The sequence below is a fragment of the Heteronotia binoei genome, chromosome 7 (assembly GCF_032191835.1).
Source record: "Heteronotia binoei isolate CCM8104 ecotype False Entrance Well chromosome 7, APGP_CSIRO_Hbin_v1, whole genome shotgun sequence".
Classification (NCBI taxonomy): Eukaryota; Metazoa; Chordata; class Lepidosauria; order Squamata; family Gekkonidae; genus Heteronotia; species Heteronotia binoei.
Window position 1 is genome coordinate 41,300,271 of NC_083229.1, and position 20,157 is coordinate 41,320,427.

At 43.2% G+C, this 20,157-nt stretch overlaps 1 protein-coding gene across 2 annotated transcripts in view; it reads right to left on the reverse strand.

Moving 5' to 3' along the window:
- Positions 1-7,814: 7,814 nt before the first annotated feature.
- Positions 7,815-20,157, reverse strand: part of ESRP1 (epithelial splicing regulatory protein 1) — a 41,940-nt gene continuing 29,597 nt past the window's right edge. Inside the window, exons 12-14 of one of the 2 annotated variants that reach the window (XM_060243486.1) lie at positions 18,376-18,574; positions 9,068-9,236; positions 7,815-7,921 (exon numbers count right to left, since the gene is read on the reverse strand). In XM_060243486.1, coding sequence (XP_060099469.1) covers positions 7,831-7,921; positions 9,068-9,236; positions 18,376-18,574 — 459 coding nt within the window. In that variant the 3' untranslated portion in view covers positions 7,815-7,830. The remainder of the gene's footprint in view (positions 7,922-9,067; positions 9,237-18,375; positions 18,575-20,157) is intronic. The other variant, XM_060243487.1, reaches the window with a different exon arrangement.

Here is a 20,157-nt window from a genome sequence, read left to right on the forward strand (position 1 = left end):
GTCCATTGAAGTAAATGTGGGTGATATCTAGATATCCATATCCCCACTGGCCACTGGTGGGGGATAGAGAGTAGGCCTGCCAGATCCAGATTAGGAAACTCCTGAAGATTTGGGGATGGAGTCTGGGGAGGACAGGGACTTCAGTGGGGTACAATGTCATACAGCCCAACCTCCAGAGCATCCATTTTCTCCAGTGGAACTGATCTCTGTAGTCTGGGGATGAGCTGTGATTCCTGGGGATCCCCAGGTCCCACCTGGAAGTTGGCATCCCTTCTTACAATTCACTTCCCTAATTCCATCCTCTTCCCCAATGCACACTCTGCAAAGTTATTTGTAAAATTAAGATTAAACTAAGTAACCAGAGTACAAGTACTATATTGTTTGACACACACTGAAGAGGAAAATGAAGTCAGGAAAGGGCTTTGAAAAGAAGTCTGCCTAGGTAAATATTTGGCAAGTCACAATATGCTGTAGGGAGTGGCAGATGCAAAAAGACTGCCTGGCCTACAAAGCCCAGAGTTAACCGTTGAACAATGCATAACTGCATAAGTAGCTCAAGGAACATGGCAGGCACAAACACACAGCCAGGTTGGGCAGCTGTTCAGAGCCCCAAGGTATGTTTAAAAAGTACACTCATTCAAGACCTGGACACATTGTGACCCTTAAGCCACTGTCCTTTCTGCTTAACTGGACCAGGGCTTTTTTTGTAGCAGGAACTCCTTTGCATATTAGGCCACACACCCCTGATGTAGCCAATCCTCCAAGTGCTTACAGGACTCTTAGTACAGGGCCTACTATAAGCTCCAGGAAGATTGACTACATCAGGAGTGTGTTGCCTAATATGCAAAAGAGTTCCTGCTAACCCCCCCCCCCCCCAAAAAAGCCCTAGACTGGACTTTGGAGGCGAATAAGAAGAGTGCATCAGGGGTTGGTTGTATAAGTACAGAAAACAGCTCATCTTCTGGCCAGATTTGGGAGCAGAAATGCCATTGCAGCATCGCAGAATGCCATTTCTGCCCCCCATGGAGCCCCTCTGCCATCCCAGTAAGCCTCCACGGCTGCCAACCATAGACAATTTATTCTGCAACCAACTCTATATTATGTGTTGCCATCATCACTATCCTGAAGGTGGTGATTTATCAGTATGCAATAGGAAATGAGAAGCTACGATACAGAGAGGAGCAAAGAGAAGTCAATGGCTTAAGTGATCAAAGTGCCACTTTTCTCCATTGGATTGCATTGTCTTCCCAACATCAGCTCAGGTGTAGCCAGATGAGACATCATGGGAGATTCATAGTCAGGTCTGAGCCATATGCTGTTTTCTCACCCAGCTGCTGCTGGAGGGGGAGCATGTTGTCTTCCCACCCAAAGCTGTTTCCCCTGGAAGAAATTAACACCCACCCAATCTCTCTTTCTCCCATAGTCTTAAAGCTATGCCAATTTCTCTCAGGGTGGAGGCAGGAGAATAGAATGGTTAAGCAACCAGGATTCCCAGCTCTTTTTTGAGGGAATTCTTTGAGATTTTGGAGTGCAGTACCTAGGAACAGCAGACAGCTTAGTGAAGATGTGTTGCCCTAGGATTTGCCCTCTGAAGACACCATTTCCTTTAAGGGAACAGATCAGTTGCTCTTTTGGGAGAGCTCCAGGCCCAACCTTGAGGCTGGTAACTATAACTAAATAGCACAAAGTGTTAAGTAAAGAAATCTCAACACATATACAAATTAAAACAAACTAAAATGAATTTTAATCACTCATTTCCCATCCTTTTGCTTTCAACTCTTTAACCAACGCATGTCCTATACACTAGTTCTGCAGCTTGGAAAACCCAATCATGTATCTTCTCACTTTGTTATGTAAGCTCAAATCCAACCTTAAAGAGTGGACGTTTTGAGGGTAAAATGGAGAGAAAAGCAACACTGAAAAGTGCTTTGTGTTTCCACTGGGGAGAAACACAGGACATAAATATCTAAATACATAAAATAACCATAACTTATACAAGCACAGTCTATCTGACTGAAAGCTAGCATCCTGGGAGGTGACTTGTTAATTTTGTGTGGTTTCTGGTGCCTTTCTCCCACCCCCACACACATATATTCAGGACAGCTCCCTTCCCCATACTTTGTATTAACACTGTTACCTGCAGATGGTAGCCTTCTTCCTTTTCATATTTTTATGACAGTGCATGAGATGGGTATACAAAAATAGCTGACGCAAAGCATGGGAGACATTAGAACTAATAAGCTTGGGAGTACGATTTGCAAAAGTGGTGTTGATAGCAAAGCAATATATCCTGCTCAACAGCTTTAGGTGAGCTGTAGCAAGCCCAGGCCTGCAGAGAAGCAAGTGAAAAGTTTTAAGTCTCACCAATGCTGTAAGAATGGCTAGAGATAAGCCAGTGCCAAAAAAAGGAGTTAAATGATCCAAACGTGAAGCTGCCTTATACTGAATCAGACCATCAGTCCATCAAGGGCAGTATTGTCTGCTCAGATTGGCAGCAGCTCTCCAAGATCTCAGGTGGAGGTCTTCCAAATCACCTATTGCCTGGTCCTTTTGATTGGAGAGGTCACAGATTGAAGCTGGGACTTTCTGTATTGAAAGCAGATTTTCCACTGAGCCATAGTCCCTCCCCTAAGAATTTGCCTTTCTTAGTAAGGACAGACTACTTTGCCACTTTAAAAAGTGATGAGCTAGGCAGATTTACCATGCCTACAGCAGCCCCAAATAAGTCACAGTGTGTCAAGTTTATGGATCAGGTCATAATCCTTTCCATTAAGGAGTTTTCTTTACAGTTTTGTTTAGGCATGTTCACACCTTCCTCTTCAGCACCATTGACATGATCGATGTTTGGTTACTCCAACAGGGTTGGAGATGGGTTACTTTTGCACCAGGACAGGGGTGTAAAGAGAAAGTTAGTCAACCTTGTGTAGCTACTGGTCAATCCCCAGAAAGCCATACCTTATTGTTGGAGGAAGAGACACAAAAGTTAGGTGTGGCTAACAAAACACAGTGCTGTACACAACACAGTGCAAGCACTGCAAACTAAACCAAGTCTTGCATATTTTGAAAATCATCCCACTGACTGAATTAGCTAGGTGGGCTGAAGATAAGGAAGTTGAGGATGTCTAGAGTTTAAACATAAGACATCATTCAACTAGTCTGACAAGCAGAACTGCATTATGGGAAAAGGGAACACATGTCAGAGGCTGTTCATTTCAGAGCCCTCTTAACCAGACACTTCACAGATCCTAAGTTGGCACATTGAATTTTGCTCCTACTCTGTCCCAGCCAACTAGTACCCTGAGGGGAATGACTTTTGATTTAAAGGTCTGAAGGCTTGCAGAGAAATGTCAGCCAGTTACTGGAAAGTATTGCAAGCTTTTCAGGAGAATCCATTTTATAAGAATGGCTATTCAAATTATCAATTTTGGCAACTGGTTGGCTTCATGTAGACAAAGAGTGAGGATAGACTAGGAAGATGCATAAAAACGTGTGTATTTCCCCTCCCCGCATGCCTTTTTGAGAACTTTCCCAATTTTTCCAAAGCACCAAAAAAAGCTCCTATGAAATATTTTCTCCTTGAGTACAAAAATGTTGTCTTTAAAAGCATTTCACTTGTTCCAAATGTACCGCATAGGAAAGTCTGAGGATCTTCTCAATGTTTTATATGAGAAACTGGGAAATTGGGGAAACACTGAAAAAAACTCTAATGAAATGTTTTCCCTTTTAGAGTAAGTGAAATGCTTTTCAAAACAAGGTTTCTCTCACTCAAATGTACATTATGAAAGTCTGCACAAAGTCCCAAGTTCTGTCCCCACCATCTCCAGTTAAAAGAATCTGGCAGCTAGCAATGTAAAAAGACTTCTAAGACCCTGAAGAGTAGACAATACTGACCTTTAACATCAATGGTTTAACTGACCATAAGGCAGCATAATGTGTAGTTCTATACCAGGGGTGCCCACTGTTGTTGAGCCTGTGGATACATCTAGAAATTTGAAAGAAGGGAATAGATGCCTCCACAAAATGGTTGCTATGAGGTACTGGAGCCAATCACAGCATGTTGGGAAGCTGCAAGACAAGCTTCCTCCTGGGAGCTTTGATCCAAAAATTAGGATGGCTCTTTGTTTTGAGAAAGAAGCAAATGGGAACCAGATTGAACATCAGCACTGTCCCTGATGTCCAAGGGCACCCCGTTGGGAAATCACTGTTCTATACCAACCAGTGTTCCCACTAAGCTGAGTTAGTGTTAGCTACACTTAGATTTTTAGCCTCCTGCTCACATGTTTTTTTCTTAGTTTAGGAAAAATGGTCCCAGAGCAAACTAATGCATGCAGCAGCTCACAACTTTAATGCTAGTAGCTCACAAAGTAGAATTTTTGTTCATAATACTCCACAGCTTAGAGGGAGTATTGATACCAACCCTGTTGAAGGAGGCTATTTCAGCACTCCTCAATTTCAAGAGGTGCAAAACATTCAATATCTCACATTGTCTAAAGCCCAGCCTTCTATTTTGCCCATCATTTTTGCATGAAGGTAGATGTCAAATCAAACAACACATGGATTTAAAACAGTTTAATACTTGTGGAAGACGTGAATGCAGCAGAAGTTGAAAAGTCAAAGAACAGAGCATCTACACAGCAGGTTGGCACAGAATCCATGTAGAACAGCTCAAAACAATTCCAGAGCAGTGAAAACAGTTATTTTCCGATGAAAACCTGCTGTGCTTTTGATAACAATTTATTCTTAATCTCAGCAGAAGAACCAAGTACTAAAAGTTAAAATGAGGGCCCCTGGCCTATAGATTCCCAGTAATCTTAAATGGGCCTTGGGCCATTCACTGTAATTGCTTCTGCCACAGGCAAAACCACTGTGGGCAAATAATTATATGCCAATGATTTCTCTTCATCAGAATCTAATACGAACTTTCTACAAGCCATAGCTCTGTATTTGTTGTGGAAGAGCAGAACTGGAGGTGTTGTGCATCTGTCTTGTGCACAATGACAACCCCTCATTAGATTCAGCTATGAGTTATTTAAATATACAGTAGTCATATATGCAATATACAAGTTTAAAGCATTATTTTCATACATTATATATATAATTTCTCTTTACAAAATGTTACAAGGTTTTTCTGCAAAGTATTCTATTTTTCATTCTAAACAATTTCTGCACTGTCAAGTAAGCCTGTCTTGAATCAGAATACTTTGTTTAAACAAATATATACAAAACAAGCAAACTGTTTTTATAAAAAGCTAAAGGGTACTAAAGCCCTTTTTGTTTTATAAAAAAAGTCAATATGTGCACAAATAAAGGGGGGGAAACCTCATTGGTTTGCCTTAGAATGCCATTTTAACCATTTTGTAGTGCCCTGATCTCTAATCCTTATTCTGTTTGTGATGGGAGAATATATTAACATTCCCAGTATCTGGGGGTGGGGGGACCCAGCCCTTTCTTGTGCATTTGGCAGCTGTGCTCCTATGTGGTAACGGTTTAAACATCTTTAATGGCAAGCTTGCATAAGCAGAGTGCGTCAAGTGTGCATGCATTTGCTATTTTTTTTTGTTAAAGACACAGGCAGATATCCACAACAGTCGCAATTTTTCTTGCATCAGTCGGCTGCAGTCGGGGGTGTAATCAGAAGGAACTCCATTTTGGTTGGCTGACATTGTTCAGGAGGAATCTAAAAGAAACGTGAATGGAATCTTACTGTGTAGTAAAGCGACATTAATATTTCCCTATGCATATTGTTGAATTACTAATTTCCACTCTTCCAATTCATATGTGAAGGTGAATCAACTATGGTAATGCATAGTGGAAACAGGCATGAGTAAACCCTTCCAGAGACAGGAAGCTGGCAAGAAAAGGAGCTCAGTAAATGCTGGTGGTGGAGAAAACAGGGAGAAGTAGGATTGCTTATTCCCTCTCCTCTCTGGCTGCCCAGTGACAGGACCTTATAATGTGCTCATTCCTTGGGTACAACTCAGCAAGCCCAGGGCTTTTTTTTGTAGGAAAAGCCCGGCAGGAACTCATTTGCATATCAGGCCATACCCCTTGACACCAAGCCAGCCGGAGCTGCATTTGTGTGTTCCTGCTCAAAAAAAAGCCCTGAGGAAGCCTATGTCCCTGCACAGGCTGCATACATGTAATACAGGGTTGCTGAAAGCACCTGGGAGTGGATCTCGTTGAGGTCTGCTTAGAAACAGGAAGAAAAGAGAAGTGGCAACATGGAAGCATTTCAGACGACAGGTGAGAAGAGACATATCAATGATGTCTCATTAAAAAATCCTCTGCAAATGCAAGATTAGCACACTGGGGGAAAATATTCCAGTTTATCTCTTCATGCGCTATGCCAGCTTGTTTTCCATATTCAAGGAATTATCAATGAAAGGGAAATTGGACAAATATAATCCCTCATCTGGAATCAGGTGGCACAGTCCATTTTTTACCGTCACACTCTGCTGTTATATGTAAAGCAGGCAAGTGTGACAAGAAAATAAGGGATGGCTGAATCTGGGCTAGGTGATTTCCTCACAACAGCTTTGCTCCCTCATCCCTTGCCATATGGGAGGGCATCCTGACATGCTATTTCATGTGAACCAGGCTAACAGCATGATCCTATGCTCTAGAGGTAATTTTACAACCTACAAGCTGTTCCAAAGGTATATACATACTATAGCTGGCTACCAGATTCAGGGACAAATTGCGGAAGAGTGCTTCCTTATGAACACCGCACATGCATTTGCCTAGCAATTGGTGGAAACAATGCCTACATTCACAGAGGCATGTGAAGATAACCACACAAAAAGCAGAATCAAACTGCTGCTTCTATTCAGAATGAGGCAAGCTAGAGGGAGAGAAAAAGTGTGTGCCTGTACACTGTCATGATCCTGGGCCTAGTGAGGCCTATAGGCTCCAGAGAAGCCTGCTTAGGAGTATTACAGAAAGCCTACATTCAGGGTTGCCAAGTGTACCATAGAGTTTTCCCTCCCAAATGGCTAGAGCATCAGGGAAAACCATAGTATTTTCCTGAAAACGCCTACAGCAGCCGCACGAGGACGTCGCCAGTGCAATGACATCACTTCCAGGTGATGTCATCACACCAGCAACGTAGGGGGAGGTTCCCCCCGCCAGCCCAATGTGGACCTGCGGGGTTGGGAACCTCCCGGGTGGGGGGACCGGGGGCTTGGTAGTCCTACCTACATTTTCCAGGATCCCTTCTGTCCCTCTGATTGGGTGGCAAGGTTTTGGAGGGAAACTAGCCCAGAGAGGGGTGGGACCTGGAGAGGAAGGCATAAAAGGGCCAAGCACAGACAGGGTGTGTTCTTTCTGGAAATGGTTGAAGGAGAGAAGGCAGCAGGAGAGATCTCTTACCCAAAGGGGGTGAGTTTGGTATTAGAGCAGGGAATGTCTAGTCTAGTTAGTTGCATCAGGGCTTTTGTTTATTTGCACCCACATTTACTATATATATATTTCACTGTTTTTACCCACTTATTATTTGAGTACTGTAAATAAGCTGTTGTTGTTATACTACTTGGGTCCTCACGTCTCCTTGGTCACAGTTAAGAGGTATTTACTAATAAGGAAGACAAGGGTGGTTGGGTACTCTAGGCCCTCCCATGCTGACCCTTACCAGAGTGGTGGCAGCCAGTAGAAGGCCCTCCTAGGGCCCTGCTGTGTGACACACACATAGCAATTAAACATGGCGCCATGCCTCACCACTTAGAAACAGCAGCTTGGAGCTACCTCAGCTGCTGGTCCTTGCTTTAAAGGACTGGAATAGAAAATTGTGCTTCAGAGAAGACTGTGTCAATCCTTACCTTCATTAAGAAAGTCTTAACTGCTCGGACCTTTAAAGACAAATCCATTCTTTGGACACTGACCTGGCCGACTCATCTGTGTGTACAGATCCATTCTTTGCTGCATACTACAAAGACAATAAAACACAATGTCACAAAGGCAGCTGCAGTTAACAGCAATCATGGCTTTTTAAATAATCTCTAGCTCAGTCCAAAAAAGGTTAGGAAGTGTTTTTAAAGGGTTCGTCTTGTGTATAACAGTCCCAGGAGACAAACAGATGTCTGTGGTGAAATAAATAATCCACCTCTAAATGAGTTTCTGCAGAACTTTTATGTTGAAGTACAAGGTAGAGCCAAGATATACTTTTCACCGGTGATAAAAGTGTAATACGGCTTTGTAGTGCCTGGTAGTTTAGGTTGGGGTTGTTTCTCACATTCTGTGGGCAAGTGTAGATATCCCAGGGCTCACCAGTTCTATTCATGCAAGAACAACAGTAATGATTTATTAAGGCAACAGGATTCTCAGATGTAGTTTAGTGAAATGAGTCAGGTTTGCAGTATATTTGTATTAATGATGTAATGACTGATGTGGTAAGACTGGACTAGAAACTGTATCATGTGATCATAAGAACACACATAGAGACCAGTGGTCCATCTAGTCCAGCACCCTGTTTCACACAGGGACTAACATGTTGACCTGGAGGGCTAAAGAAACAAGGCATAGAGGCCAAGACCTTCTTCCTGATGCTGCCTCCTAGTACCAATATTCAGAGGTTCCCTACTATATATGAAGGCTCAAATTGCAGATCTTGAATAAGTGAAACCACAAGTCATGAATCTGTGAATGGTTAGGATTTACTGTATCCAGAATATTTCTCTTATGGGGTTCCACAATCATAGACATATCAGATGACTTTGTATAGCATACAGTCTGGGTGAAACCAGTGCTTTTTCACTGCATTAGAGCAAACAAAACTGATTAATTAACTAGAAACAAAATATTAACTTGAAGAAAAAAAAACGAGCAACACTTCTAGTGGTAACTCTACATAGAACACAAGGGACTGAAGTCTTTAAATATCCAACTAGCAAAACTTGATGTATCCTTCTCTCATACAAGCCAGCCAAGGTAAAGTAAAATCAACCCCATCAACACAGCAACCACAGCTTCTGCAAATACATCTTGACCAGACTGAAGTGACCAAGTTGCTTCTTATACCAGGAGTAGTCACAACTTGCCTTCCCTTCGTTCCCCCTGCTCCCCCTTTTTTTACCTAGGGTAGTATGCAGTGTAGTTCATGAACAGCTGAGTGCCTGCTGGATAGTATGCCGTGGAGGGCTGGAGTGTCCGTGGATTGAGGAGCACAGAGGGTTGGTACAGGGCTGCTTCTGTTGGGATTACTGCTGCAGAAGCTGGGAACGTGTACGAAGGTGGAGAAATACCTAGTAAGTGGACAGAAAAAGAACAGAGATAAAGAATCTCAACAGACTTGTATGGAAATTCTGTGAGCACAAATACAATTAAGACTTCATTTCCAAAATGCCACAGCCTGTAACACATGAGCCATTTTTTCCATTCTGATTCCAGATACATTTTGCCCTCTCATTCATAGGAAGATGCTTCAGTTCTGTCTCTCACATCCAATGTTATGTGGGCCAAACCCTATTGATTAAAGCTGCTATGGAACCTTTCATCAGGATGGGTTTTCAGGGAACAAATGTCTTTCCTCTGAATATTTAACCTGGGGCATATCTTCAGTTGTTACTCTTGTACGCACCCAATGTTAATCACGTTTATCAGATTTTTCTCCTTGCTAGTCTGCTGACAAAGCAACTCTGCTACTCATAGATAGGCTTTTCCAGACTTCCTGTCTCACTCTCACAGAAATTCCCAAACTCTCAGAAGGATGCCTCAATCCCAGTGCACAAGGGTCTCCTATCTTCATTTAATAGCTCTACTTTAAATTTTAACATCTTTTTTCCCTATAAGATGAGTTTACTGTTCCATAAAACCATATTTGTCAGTGACTGAATTATGCACATGCTGGCCATGGTTACAGCGCTTGGAAAATGCAACCAGAGTTGCATCAGGAAAATGCAATGTGCTCTACACCTTGTATAGCACACTTATGACTATTCAAGTCATCAAGGTGCTGACTGGATATTTTTCCAATTCCTAGTAGCAAGCAACAGTACTAGGGATATGCATCCGGTTTTTCTCCAGTCTGAATTATGCAAGTATATTTGGGATTCTCAGGAATAACTGATACTGATTCCTGAAAAAAATATGGAAATATCTGGGGCTTGTGTTTTAAGTCTCTCAGGCCTATTTTCCTTCAACTTTACAAGTTTCCTGGACAATGGGTGAAAGCAGGAATGGAGGAAGGTAATTCTCCCAAGCAACAAGATCAGATTCAAGGAAATACTTCTGTGCAGAAAATATAGTGCCAAAATGTTCTTACCACTCTCAAAGAAAAAAACCCAACACATATAATTGGAACAAGATGGTGGGAAAGTAGATGCATATCAGTTTAAAACAAGCAGATCTCCCAAAAGCACCTGAACTGAAGTTCACGCATGCTGTATTGCTGTTGTATTTATTCTTTACAGGGGTGGGAGAGAACAGGAATGCCACTGATGAAGGGTTGCTGATTCAGTTGGCCTTGCTACATAGACCTTGGGTTCTTCTGAGATTCTCTGATTTGACATTGGTCATGGTGGACTTTGCAACACTGGCTGTGGCTCTGCAGACATTCTCTGGTTTGACACTGGTTCTGTTGGGCTTGTTGAGTCTGTTTGCATGTGAAGGCTTTTGGCCAGCCATTGCTTTTGTGTGTTTGCTTACTGGCTTTTCCATATGGAGCAGAGGTCCATCAGTGACCACCAGTACCCTGTGGCTAATAGTCACTGAGGGACCTCTGCTCCATATGGAGACACCAATAAGCAAACACACAAAAGCAATGGCTGGCCAAAAGCCTTTACATACAAACAGACTCAACAAGTCCAACAGAACCAGTGTCAAATTTGTCTTTAGTGGAGAGGCCATACTACGCCTCCTGCAATTTTGATGTCATTTGGCTGAAAAACAGCTATGCTGCACTCCCCTTCCAAAAACCCCCACAAGGAGTAACAGAACCTGAATAATTCCAGAATCCCTCAACAAAATCTGAACATGAATCTTGAAATAGTATCAAGTGAACCAAATATCCCTGACTCCCGATAGTTAGCCCCTTTCTAAAACCAGAATTTAAAAAAATCAGCTTTCATTTTTTAGGTGCACATCCTTAATTGGTACTCCAACCTCACATATGTGAATCATTACCTGCATATGGAGTATTTCCAATTTTTCTTTGGAAGTCATGCACTCCCTGTTGACTAGCTACAGACAGAGCAGGAGTATTTGAAGAGTACTTTGCAAAGATTACTGAAGAACCATAAAGATGACTCCCTCAGGAATCAATATATCTAATTCTCAATGTAGGACATAATTTGACTGTGAGGCCTCCAAATATGGAAGTACTATTGAGTTCTATTTTGCTTTGAATAAACAAGGATAATAAAGAAGAAAAACTTGAGTGTAAAATATCTTCTAGATATGTATTTCTAATTTTCTGTTCTGGGTGATGGTTGGGAGGAGCTAAATGAATTGGGATGTGAGTTAGAAAAACGTACTAAGGTTCTTCTGCCTGTAATCCTATAATCCTGAACATATTAATGAGACTGCATGTATTAACCAGGCTTTGCCAGTTTCAGTATCAAAAGGCTGCCTGTATGCATATGAGCATCTAGGCAAAAATTAGTTAAGTCTTTGGATGGATCTTCAAGACTGCAGTTAGATAACTGGCTATGTACCATAGAGTTTTTTCCTCCCAAGTGGCTAGAACGTCCGGGAAAACCATAGAGTTTTCTTGAAAACTACTAGAGCCACTGCCGCATGCTGGCACCAGGGCGATGTCATCACTTGCAGGTGACATCATCATGCCAACGATGTTGGGGGATGTCCCTCCCGCCAGCCCAATGTGGGCCAGCAGGTTGAGAACCTCCCAGGTGGGGGAACCCCCACCTGGACTGGGGGCTTGGCAGCCCTAGACTGCAAAGATTCAATTTGGAAGTAAGAACTAAAAAATGGAGTGGAGCCCCATCCAGCAGAACTAACTTTTGCTTTGTAGACTTCTGGAACAAAAGGTTCAAATTAGATAGAAGATATTGAAGATACTGGATTTATATCCTGCTCTATACTCTAAAACTCAGAGCGGTCACAATCTCCTTTACCTTCCCTCCCCACCACAACAGACACCCTGTGAGGTAGGTGGGGTAGGTGAATGAGAGAGCTCTTACAGCAGCTGCCCTTTCAAGGACAACTCCTGCGAGGGCTATGGCTGACCCAAGGCCATTCCAGCTGCTGCAAGTGGAGGAATGGGGAATCAAACCCAGTTCTCCAAGATAAAGAGTCCATGCACTTAACCACTACACCAAACTTGTATTTGGTGGAATTGAAGAGACAGGAATAATGAAATTTCCAGTTATTAGATGAAGTAAAATGAAGGCCTAAACACTTGAAGTTAGACACTTGGTCATTCAAATGGCATCCAGGATAAGAACATAAGAGAAGCCGTGTTGGATCAGGCCAATGGCCCATCCAGTCCAACACTCTGTGTCACACAGTGGCCCAAAAAATTATTTATACACACACATACTGTGGCTAATAGCCACTGATGGACCTCTGCTCCATATTTTTATCTAACCCCTTCTTGAAGCTGGCTATGCTTGTAGCTGCCACCACCTCCTGTGGCAGTGAATTCCACATGTTAATCACCCTTTGGGTGAAGAAGTACCTCCTTTTATTCATTCTAACCCGACTGCTTAGCAATTTCATCGAATGCCCACGAGTTCTTGTATTGTGAGAAAGGGAGAAAAGTACTTCTTTCTCTACCTTCTCCATCCCATGCATAATCTTGTAAACCTCTATCATGTCACCCCGCAGTTGACGTTTCTCCAAGCTAAAGAGCCCCAAGCGTTTTAACCTTTCTTCATAGGGAAAGTGTTCCAACCCTTTAATCATTCTAGTTGCCCTTTTCTGCACTTTTTCCAATGCTATAATATCCTTTTTGAGGTGTGGTGATCAGAATTGCACACAGTTTTCCAAATGAGACCGCACCATTGATTTATACAGGGGCATTATGATACTGGCTGATTTGTTTTCAATTCCCTTCCTAATAATTCCCAGCATGGCGTTGGCCTTTTTTATTGCAATCGCACACTGTCTTGACATTTTCAGTGAGTTATCTACCATGACCCCAAGATCTCTCTCTTGGTCAGTCTCTGCCAGTTCACACACCATCAACTTGTATTTGTAGCTGGGATTCTTGCCCCCAATGTGCATTACTTTGCACTTGGCCACATTGAACCTCATCTGCCACGTTGACGCCCACTCACCCAGCCTCAACAGATCCCTTTGGAGTGCCTCACAATTCTCTCTGGTTCTCACCACCCTGAACAATTTAGTGTCATCCGCAAACTTGGCCACTTCACTCCCAACTCTAAATCATTTATGAACAAGTTAAAGAGCATGGGACCCAATACTGAGCCCTGCGGCACTCCACTGCTTACCGTCCTCCACGGCGAAGACTGCCCATTTATACTCACTCTCTGCTTCGTATTAATTAGCCAGTTTTTGATCCACAAGAGGACCTGTCCTTTTACTCCATGACTCTTACTAAGGAGCCTTTGATGAGGAACTTTATCAAAAGCTTTCTGGAAGTCAAGGTAAACAACATCTATTGGGTCTTCTTTGTCCACATGTTTGTTCACCCCCTCAAAGAACTGTAACAGGTTAGTGAGGAAAGATCTTCCCTTACAGAACCCATGCTGAGTCTTCCTCAATAACTCGTGTTCATCAATGTGCCTACTCATTCTGTCCTTGATAATGGTTTCTACCAACTTTCCCGGTATTGAAGTCAGACTGTCTGGCCTGTAGTTTCCTGGATCTCCTCTGGAACCCTTTTTAAAGATGGGGGTGACATCTGCTACCTTCCAGTCCTCAGGAATGGAGGCAGATTTCAATGAAAGATTACATATTTTTGTCAGGAGATCCACAAGTTCAACTTTGTGTTCTTTCAGAACTCTTGAATGTATGCCATCCAGACCTGGTGACTTATTAGTTTTTAATTCGTATATCAGTTGTAGGACCTCCTCTTTTGTCACCTCAATCTGACTCAGGTCTTTCAACACCCCTTCTAATATAAGTGGTTCTGGAGCGGGCAAACACTTCTCATCTTCCACAGAGAAGACGGAGGCAAAAAATGCATTCAGCTTCTCAGCAATTTCCCTATCCTCCTTCAGTAATCCTTTGACCCCTTGGTCTTCCAAGGGCCCCACTGCCTCCCTGGATCCATGAGTCTGCTTTTTTCTGTGATGGGTATTTCTGGAAACACATTATTTTGGATTTGGAAGCAAATTATAATGGCAGTAAGAAATAAATGCTTGGATAAAATGTCTTAATCCCACCCTTGAAAGAGAAAGAGCTGCATCACCTGCATAAAATAAAAGCAGGACAGGATATGCAGCCAGACTAGGAGCATGAAAATTATTAGTTTGTAATTTATTTGGGAGGTCATATAAATACAGATTAACATAAGAACATAAGAGAAGCCATGTTAGATCAGGCCAATGGCCTATCCAGTCCAACACTCTGTGTCACACAGTGGCAAAAAATTTATACACACACACACACACAAACACACACACTGTGGCTAATAGCCACTGATGGACCTCTGCTCCATATTTTTATCTAAACCCCTCTTGAAGGTGGCTATGCTTGTGGCTGCCACCACCTCCTGTGGCAGTGAATTCCACATGTTAATCACCCTTTGGGTGAAGAAGTACTTCCTTTTATCCGTTTTAACCTGTCTGCTCAGCAATTTCATCGAATGCCCACGAGTTCTTGTATTGTGAGAAAGGGAGAAAAGGACTTCTTTCTCTACTTTCTCCATCCCATGCATAATCTTGTAAACCTCTATTAAATAGATGCGGTGTCAAAATACAACCCTGTTGAATACTTTTTGTGACAGAGACAAGGTTTGAGAGGCAACTAGTTGCTGGACATCTTATTCTCATGGTAGTTGAAGTATGTAAAAAGACAATCAGATTTAATAATCCTTCAGGAATTCCCAACTGATGCCTTTGGACCAGACTTTGCATGCTCTGATATGGCATTAAAAATTTGAGGTCTGTGCTGTGAATTATTAAATAAGTTGGGCCAGGATGGCCTTCAGAGATAGAAGCCTTCTCACAGAATGCTGGGGTTGCCAGCCACTATGTGGGGCCTGAAGATCTCCCATAATGACAACTGATCTTCAGAGGATAGAGATCGGATCCCCTAGAGGAGTGACTGCTTTGGAGGATGGACTCCATGGCATTACACCCAGCTGAAATCTCTCCCCTCCCAAAATCTGCCTTCCCTAGGGTCCACCCTTAAATCTCCAGCAATTTTCCAACCAGTTGGCTAGATCAGCCATATCAAAATTAAGGAGCTAGACTGAGTTGGAAGAAAGCCTTTTTGGCAGCTGCATTAACTTGCTTCTCCAGCAATAATGTTGGGTCAAGTATAACCAGGGGTAATTTTGTAGAAAAATAGGTGGTGCAGCTCATCCAGGGATTGTTATGCAGCTGCACATGCTATTCAATGGACAAGGAGTTGGAACTCTCAGAAGGAGGAGGTGGAACTCTCAAAAAGGTTCAGGAGCTGTGCTCCTGTGAGCTCCCACTGAATCTGTGGCCTGAGTATAACCCTAACACTGTTAACTGAGTAATCATGGGTCAGCTGAACTTCGGGTTGCCAGGTCTGTTTTGGAAAATACCTTGGGGGTGGATCTGAGATGGGGCAGGGTTTGGGGAGGGGACAGTACAACATGGTACAGTGCCATAAAGTCCATCCTTCAAATTTTCCCCCAGGGGAGCTGATCTCTGCCAGTTGGAGATCAGTTGAAAAAGCAGGAGATCTCCAGGCCCCACCTGGAGATTAGGAACCCTAGCTGAATCCATGACAAATGGGGAGTGCAACATCCTTCAAGATCTCTGCCTTCCCAACCAGAATTATCTCTGTCTTTTCAAGATCTAGTTCAAAGTTGTTCATACTTCGGCAATTTACCACAGGATTCAGGCAGTTATAACTACACCCTAAAACAAGGCTTCCTCAGATAGGGCCTGGTTAAAACTACTCACTGGCAACCAAAACACACACCCAGTGGACACCATTTCATGCGCACCAGGAACATCTGGGGGTTACTGAAATTAAGCCCTAGTTGACCTCCAAAAACTGATTTCAGAGTTTTATGAGGTTGCAGAACAAGAACAAAGCAAACAAAGCATCCTGGCTTCCTGAGAATGAAGTTTCTTTAAAACAAAAGTATTTAAAGTGTGTAGACAATGCTCGCAGGACCACCTCTAGATTTTCAGGAGTCCATGGTACAAGATGACATCCAGTGGCTCTTCCACCAAGCCCACCATATCCTCTATAGAGTTGCCGGGCCTGATGTTATGGGAGACTGGGTGTGGTGGGACAACAGGGGGGGGGCACCAATGATGGCTTGGTGTTACTTCAGGGAAAACGCAGAAGTGACACCAGTCCCCTCTAGGAATCATCTGAAACTCTATTGTAAAAACAGTAGGAAAGGCTCACTGGAGGAGGGAGATTTCCCAGCCCCAGAAGGCACTTTGCAACCTTATATGGATACTGCATTAAAAAGTTGCATGACATGTGCATGTGTACCCCCCCATAACCCTACCTCTTCCACAGGAAGTAGAACATACAACTTTGTGGCTTTTTAAGGCCCGTTACTACTGGCAGGACTTAGAGGAGCATGAAAGAGCAGTACTCTATTATCTCCTCTCGCAACCTCTCCAACAGAGACATAAAATAGCCTTGAGCCTCCTCTAATATCACAGGCACCTCTTTTGTGCCCTCTTCTGCTGATGTCAACAAGGTTTAAAGGAACACAGAGGAACTGCACTTCACTCTCTCCTTCCTATAAGCACCCCCCAGCACTCAGAGGGAAACAGACAACCAAGTCAGGGAGAGCTACTCCTGGGCATCGCTGACAACCTCCAGGAGACCCAACAGAAGAGGCTGTTCCTCCCTCTGTTATTTGGTAGGTAGAGAAAGAGGAGGAGCCACCCAACATAAGTATGATATCAGGGCCCATTCCTACTATCATTGCAGCTACCCATAGTGAGATTGGGGACAGGTGGCAAGACCCTGACACCACATTATGGCAGGTCTTGGACTGGTTATGGTCCCTCCTGAGGTCCCAGAAACAGCCAAGAAATGATGATTCCCTCTTCAAAATACTAGTTCTCGAATGCCTGGTGAAATCTAAAAAGCTGAAAGGAAGCTGAGCATAGCTTCCTGTGAGGACAAAATTAGAAGGCTGATCTTGTGAGTATAGTACTTCGTGTTGATGGCAAATGGCTCCTTTCTATTCTTTGCCATTCTTGTGACCTATTTGTAGCCTTTTGATAAACAGCCTTGGAAGAAAAAGGTGGAGGAAAGTTTTAATGCATAAATAAAAATATGGTCTTAAATAGCTTCATTTCACTCCCAAGTGGACCCAAATATTATTGACACATCATCTCTCCTGAACTATGCTCATTATTCTTTGACCTCCAGCCCACCAATTTGTCACCGCTGCTCACAAACTCATCCAATCATTCTAAAGATTTTGGAATAATGACTTGGTAAGAGTGTACTCTGGTTTTGTCAGCTCCAGAGCAAGCATATGAAATTGAGTCAGACAAGCAAATATAAGCAACACTACTTAAGTGCCATTACAGTTTTGGATTTCCTTGGCCCAGAGGTGTTCTTAGAGTGTAGACTACTCAGAAGCACATCAAAGGTCAGCAGTTCAGAACTCCTGTGTGATCACTAGCAAATGCAAATTTTCAGTGACCGAAGGGAAAAAGGGTTTCAGTCTAAGTTAGCCATAACCTGTTGCTCTTTATCACCCGCAATTCTAACCAGTCTCCTACAAAGATCTATAGTTTCTACACAGCATTCTCTTATATCTAAACACATACAGTATGTTCTTAGAGTGACCATTCAATCTACCTAAATGCCACTTACCTCCACTAAAGGGTTTTAGTGGTCCTCTGGTCTACAAGCTACTAAAACACTCACACTTTCCCCTCTGCATATCTAGGCACCCGTACTTGAGTTTAGCTAATCATCTTAGAGGCTTATTATGCAACAGAGAGCCAACTGCAATGCTCTTAAGAAGCTCAGTTGCAAAATAGCCATGAGAAAAAAATCATTGCCTACCCAGTGCAAATCAGGATCCAATGGAAAAAGTGGGTGTCAGCAGAGAAGCAAGAACAAGGAAGCCAGTTCCTCTCCAAAATCACAATAGTCCACACCCAAAGGAAGAACAATTCAGAGACTGCTACCGATTTCAGGCGGGAAAGCTTTGCGTCCCAGACCCCCAAACACTGACCTTTTCCAAGAGAGGGGCACGAGAGTTGAGAAAGGAAGCTCCAACACCTACCAGCAAACAGCGTAGAGTAGCACCAAGAGCCAAGCAAAACTTACATGGTAACTTACATGGTGGCGGGGATAAGCCATTCCGATTTAAAGTGCCCCCCATTAACACAAAGTTCATCTCCTCGGAAGAACACTGAAAGACTTCAACGTATCTGTCCTTCATGGTTTTCTTATGGCACTTCTGAGCAGCCATAAATGCTCGGTCTGAAGATTTCATTTGGATGAAAGCATCTCCAGATGGACGCCCCTGAGGATGAAAGCACAGAGGATGAGCTATAGCTTTCTACAGAAGTATTTGCTCAGCAGAAAGTCTAAAACAGGGGTGGCCAAACCTGCTTAATGTAAGAGCCACTGAGAACATCTATCAGATGTTTGAGAATCACATGAACAAATATTATGCACACCTCTTTATTAAAACCCTTAATACTTCTTTGCACAGAAAGATAAAATATGTAAGTATGCACTTTACGACATGACCATGCTAGAAGGAGACTTCTTTAAAAAACAAAAGCTGGGAATAACAGTGCTCATAAAACCAGCACAGAGAAAGGTTAGGGAATTATTTTTTGGCACCAGTGGGAGAAGGAAAAACACGTGTACCATATAAATCACTGACCGCCATTTGCATCATTATGCAACTCTCTTTGCCTTCACTAAGGTTAGTAAATACAGTTCCTACAAGAGTTATGAAACTAACTAAGGAAGAACTCTGCACCACCCACTTTAATTTTGTCCCTCCTTCCAGTGGCTCCCTCAGCTCTCAAACTCTCTTTCCCTGCTCTAGGTTTCTGGGCAACCTCAGTGGTGGAAAAGAAGGGCTTACAAGCCTGCCTATTTTTCCCTCCTTCCCCACTTCATGCACGGTGGTAATAGTAGCCTACCTATGGGTCAGTGCTCAGAGGCTGAGGTCCCAATGCTAAGCATGCTTACTTGAGAGTAAACCTGCATTAAGTTCCTCCTTGACCTCCAGGAGCTGCATGATATGTGTGAAAGAGTTGCATGGGCTCCTGAGCTGCCACACCTGGCTTAATAGGAGGAGGGATTTATCTGCAGTGATAACACGAGCAACTCTAAGTCTGAATTGGGAATGAAAGTTCCCCTCTCAGTTTTTGGTATCTTGAAGGGAGATCTGGATCCTGCTTTAATATTAGTCACTCCAGCTGGCTCAGACCAGCAGTCCATATGGGACAGCATACTGTTTCACACAGTGACCAACCAGTTGTCCTGGAGTGCCAAAAGAACAGTGAATAGAGATCAAAGCCTTCCCCTGATGCTGCCTCCTAGCACTGGTACTCAAGGTTTGCTGCCTCTGTAGATGAAGATTCCTCTCAGTTGTTGGCTATATATTAGGGAGATGGCAGCTGTGGTGGACCCACCACATCCTGGCAGAGAGAAATCAGTGAAAAGCAATGTCACTTGTGCCAAGAGGACCACACTCAGAGATACTGAAGCTTTTTTTGTATTGTATTTTGTGTGTGTGCGCACACATGCACCAGGAAGTCATGGTGACCTCTGGTGACTGAATCCTACTGGGGCCTAGAGGATATTCAGAGAGGTGACCCTGCCTCCCAGCTTTTGGTATTCCAAGGAAGTCTCCAGTCCAAGTACTTGCCAGAGTCAACCTTGCTTAACTTCCAAGATTTGATGAGATCAAGCTTGCCTGGGCTATCCAGGTCAGGAAGATATTGAAGATTTATGACAAAACTTACCAAACAATGCGACTGGGTCCTATAGGAGATTCCTGCCAATTCCCCCCTTGTGTCAGACCTCCAGCTCCACCCCCTACGCTGTCCTCATCCTCCATGGACAACATTATGGGACATTTTTGGT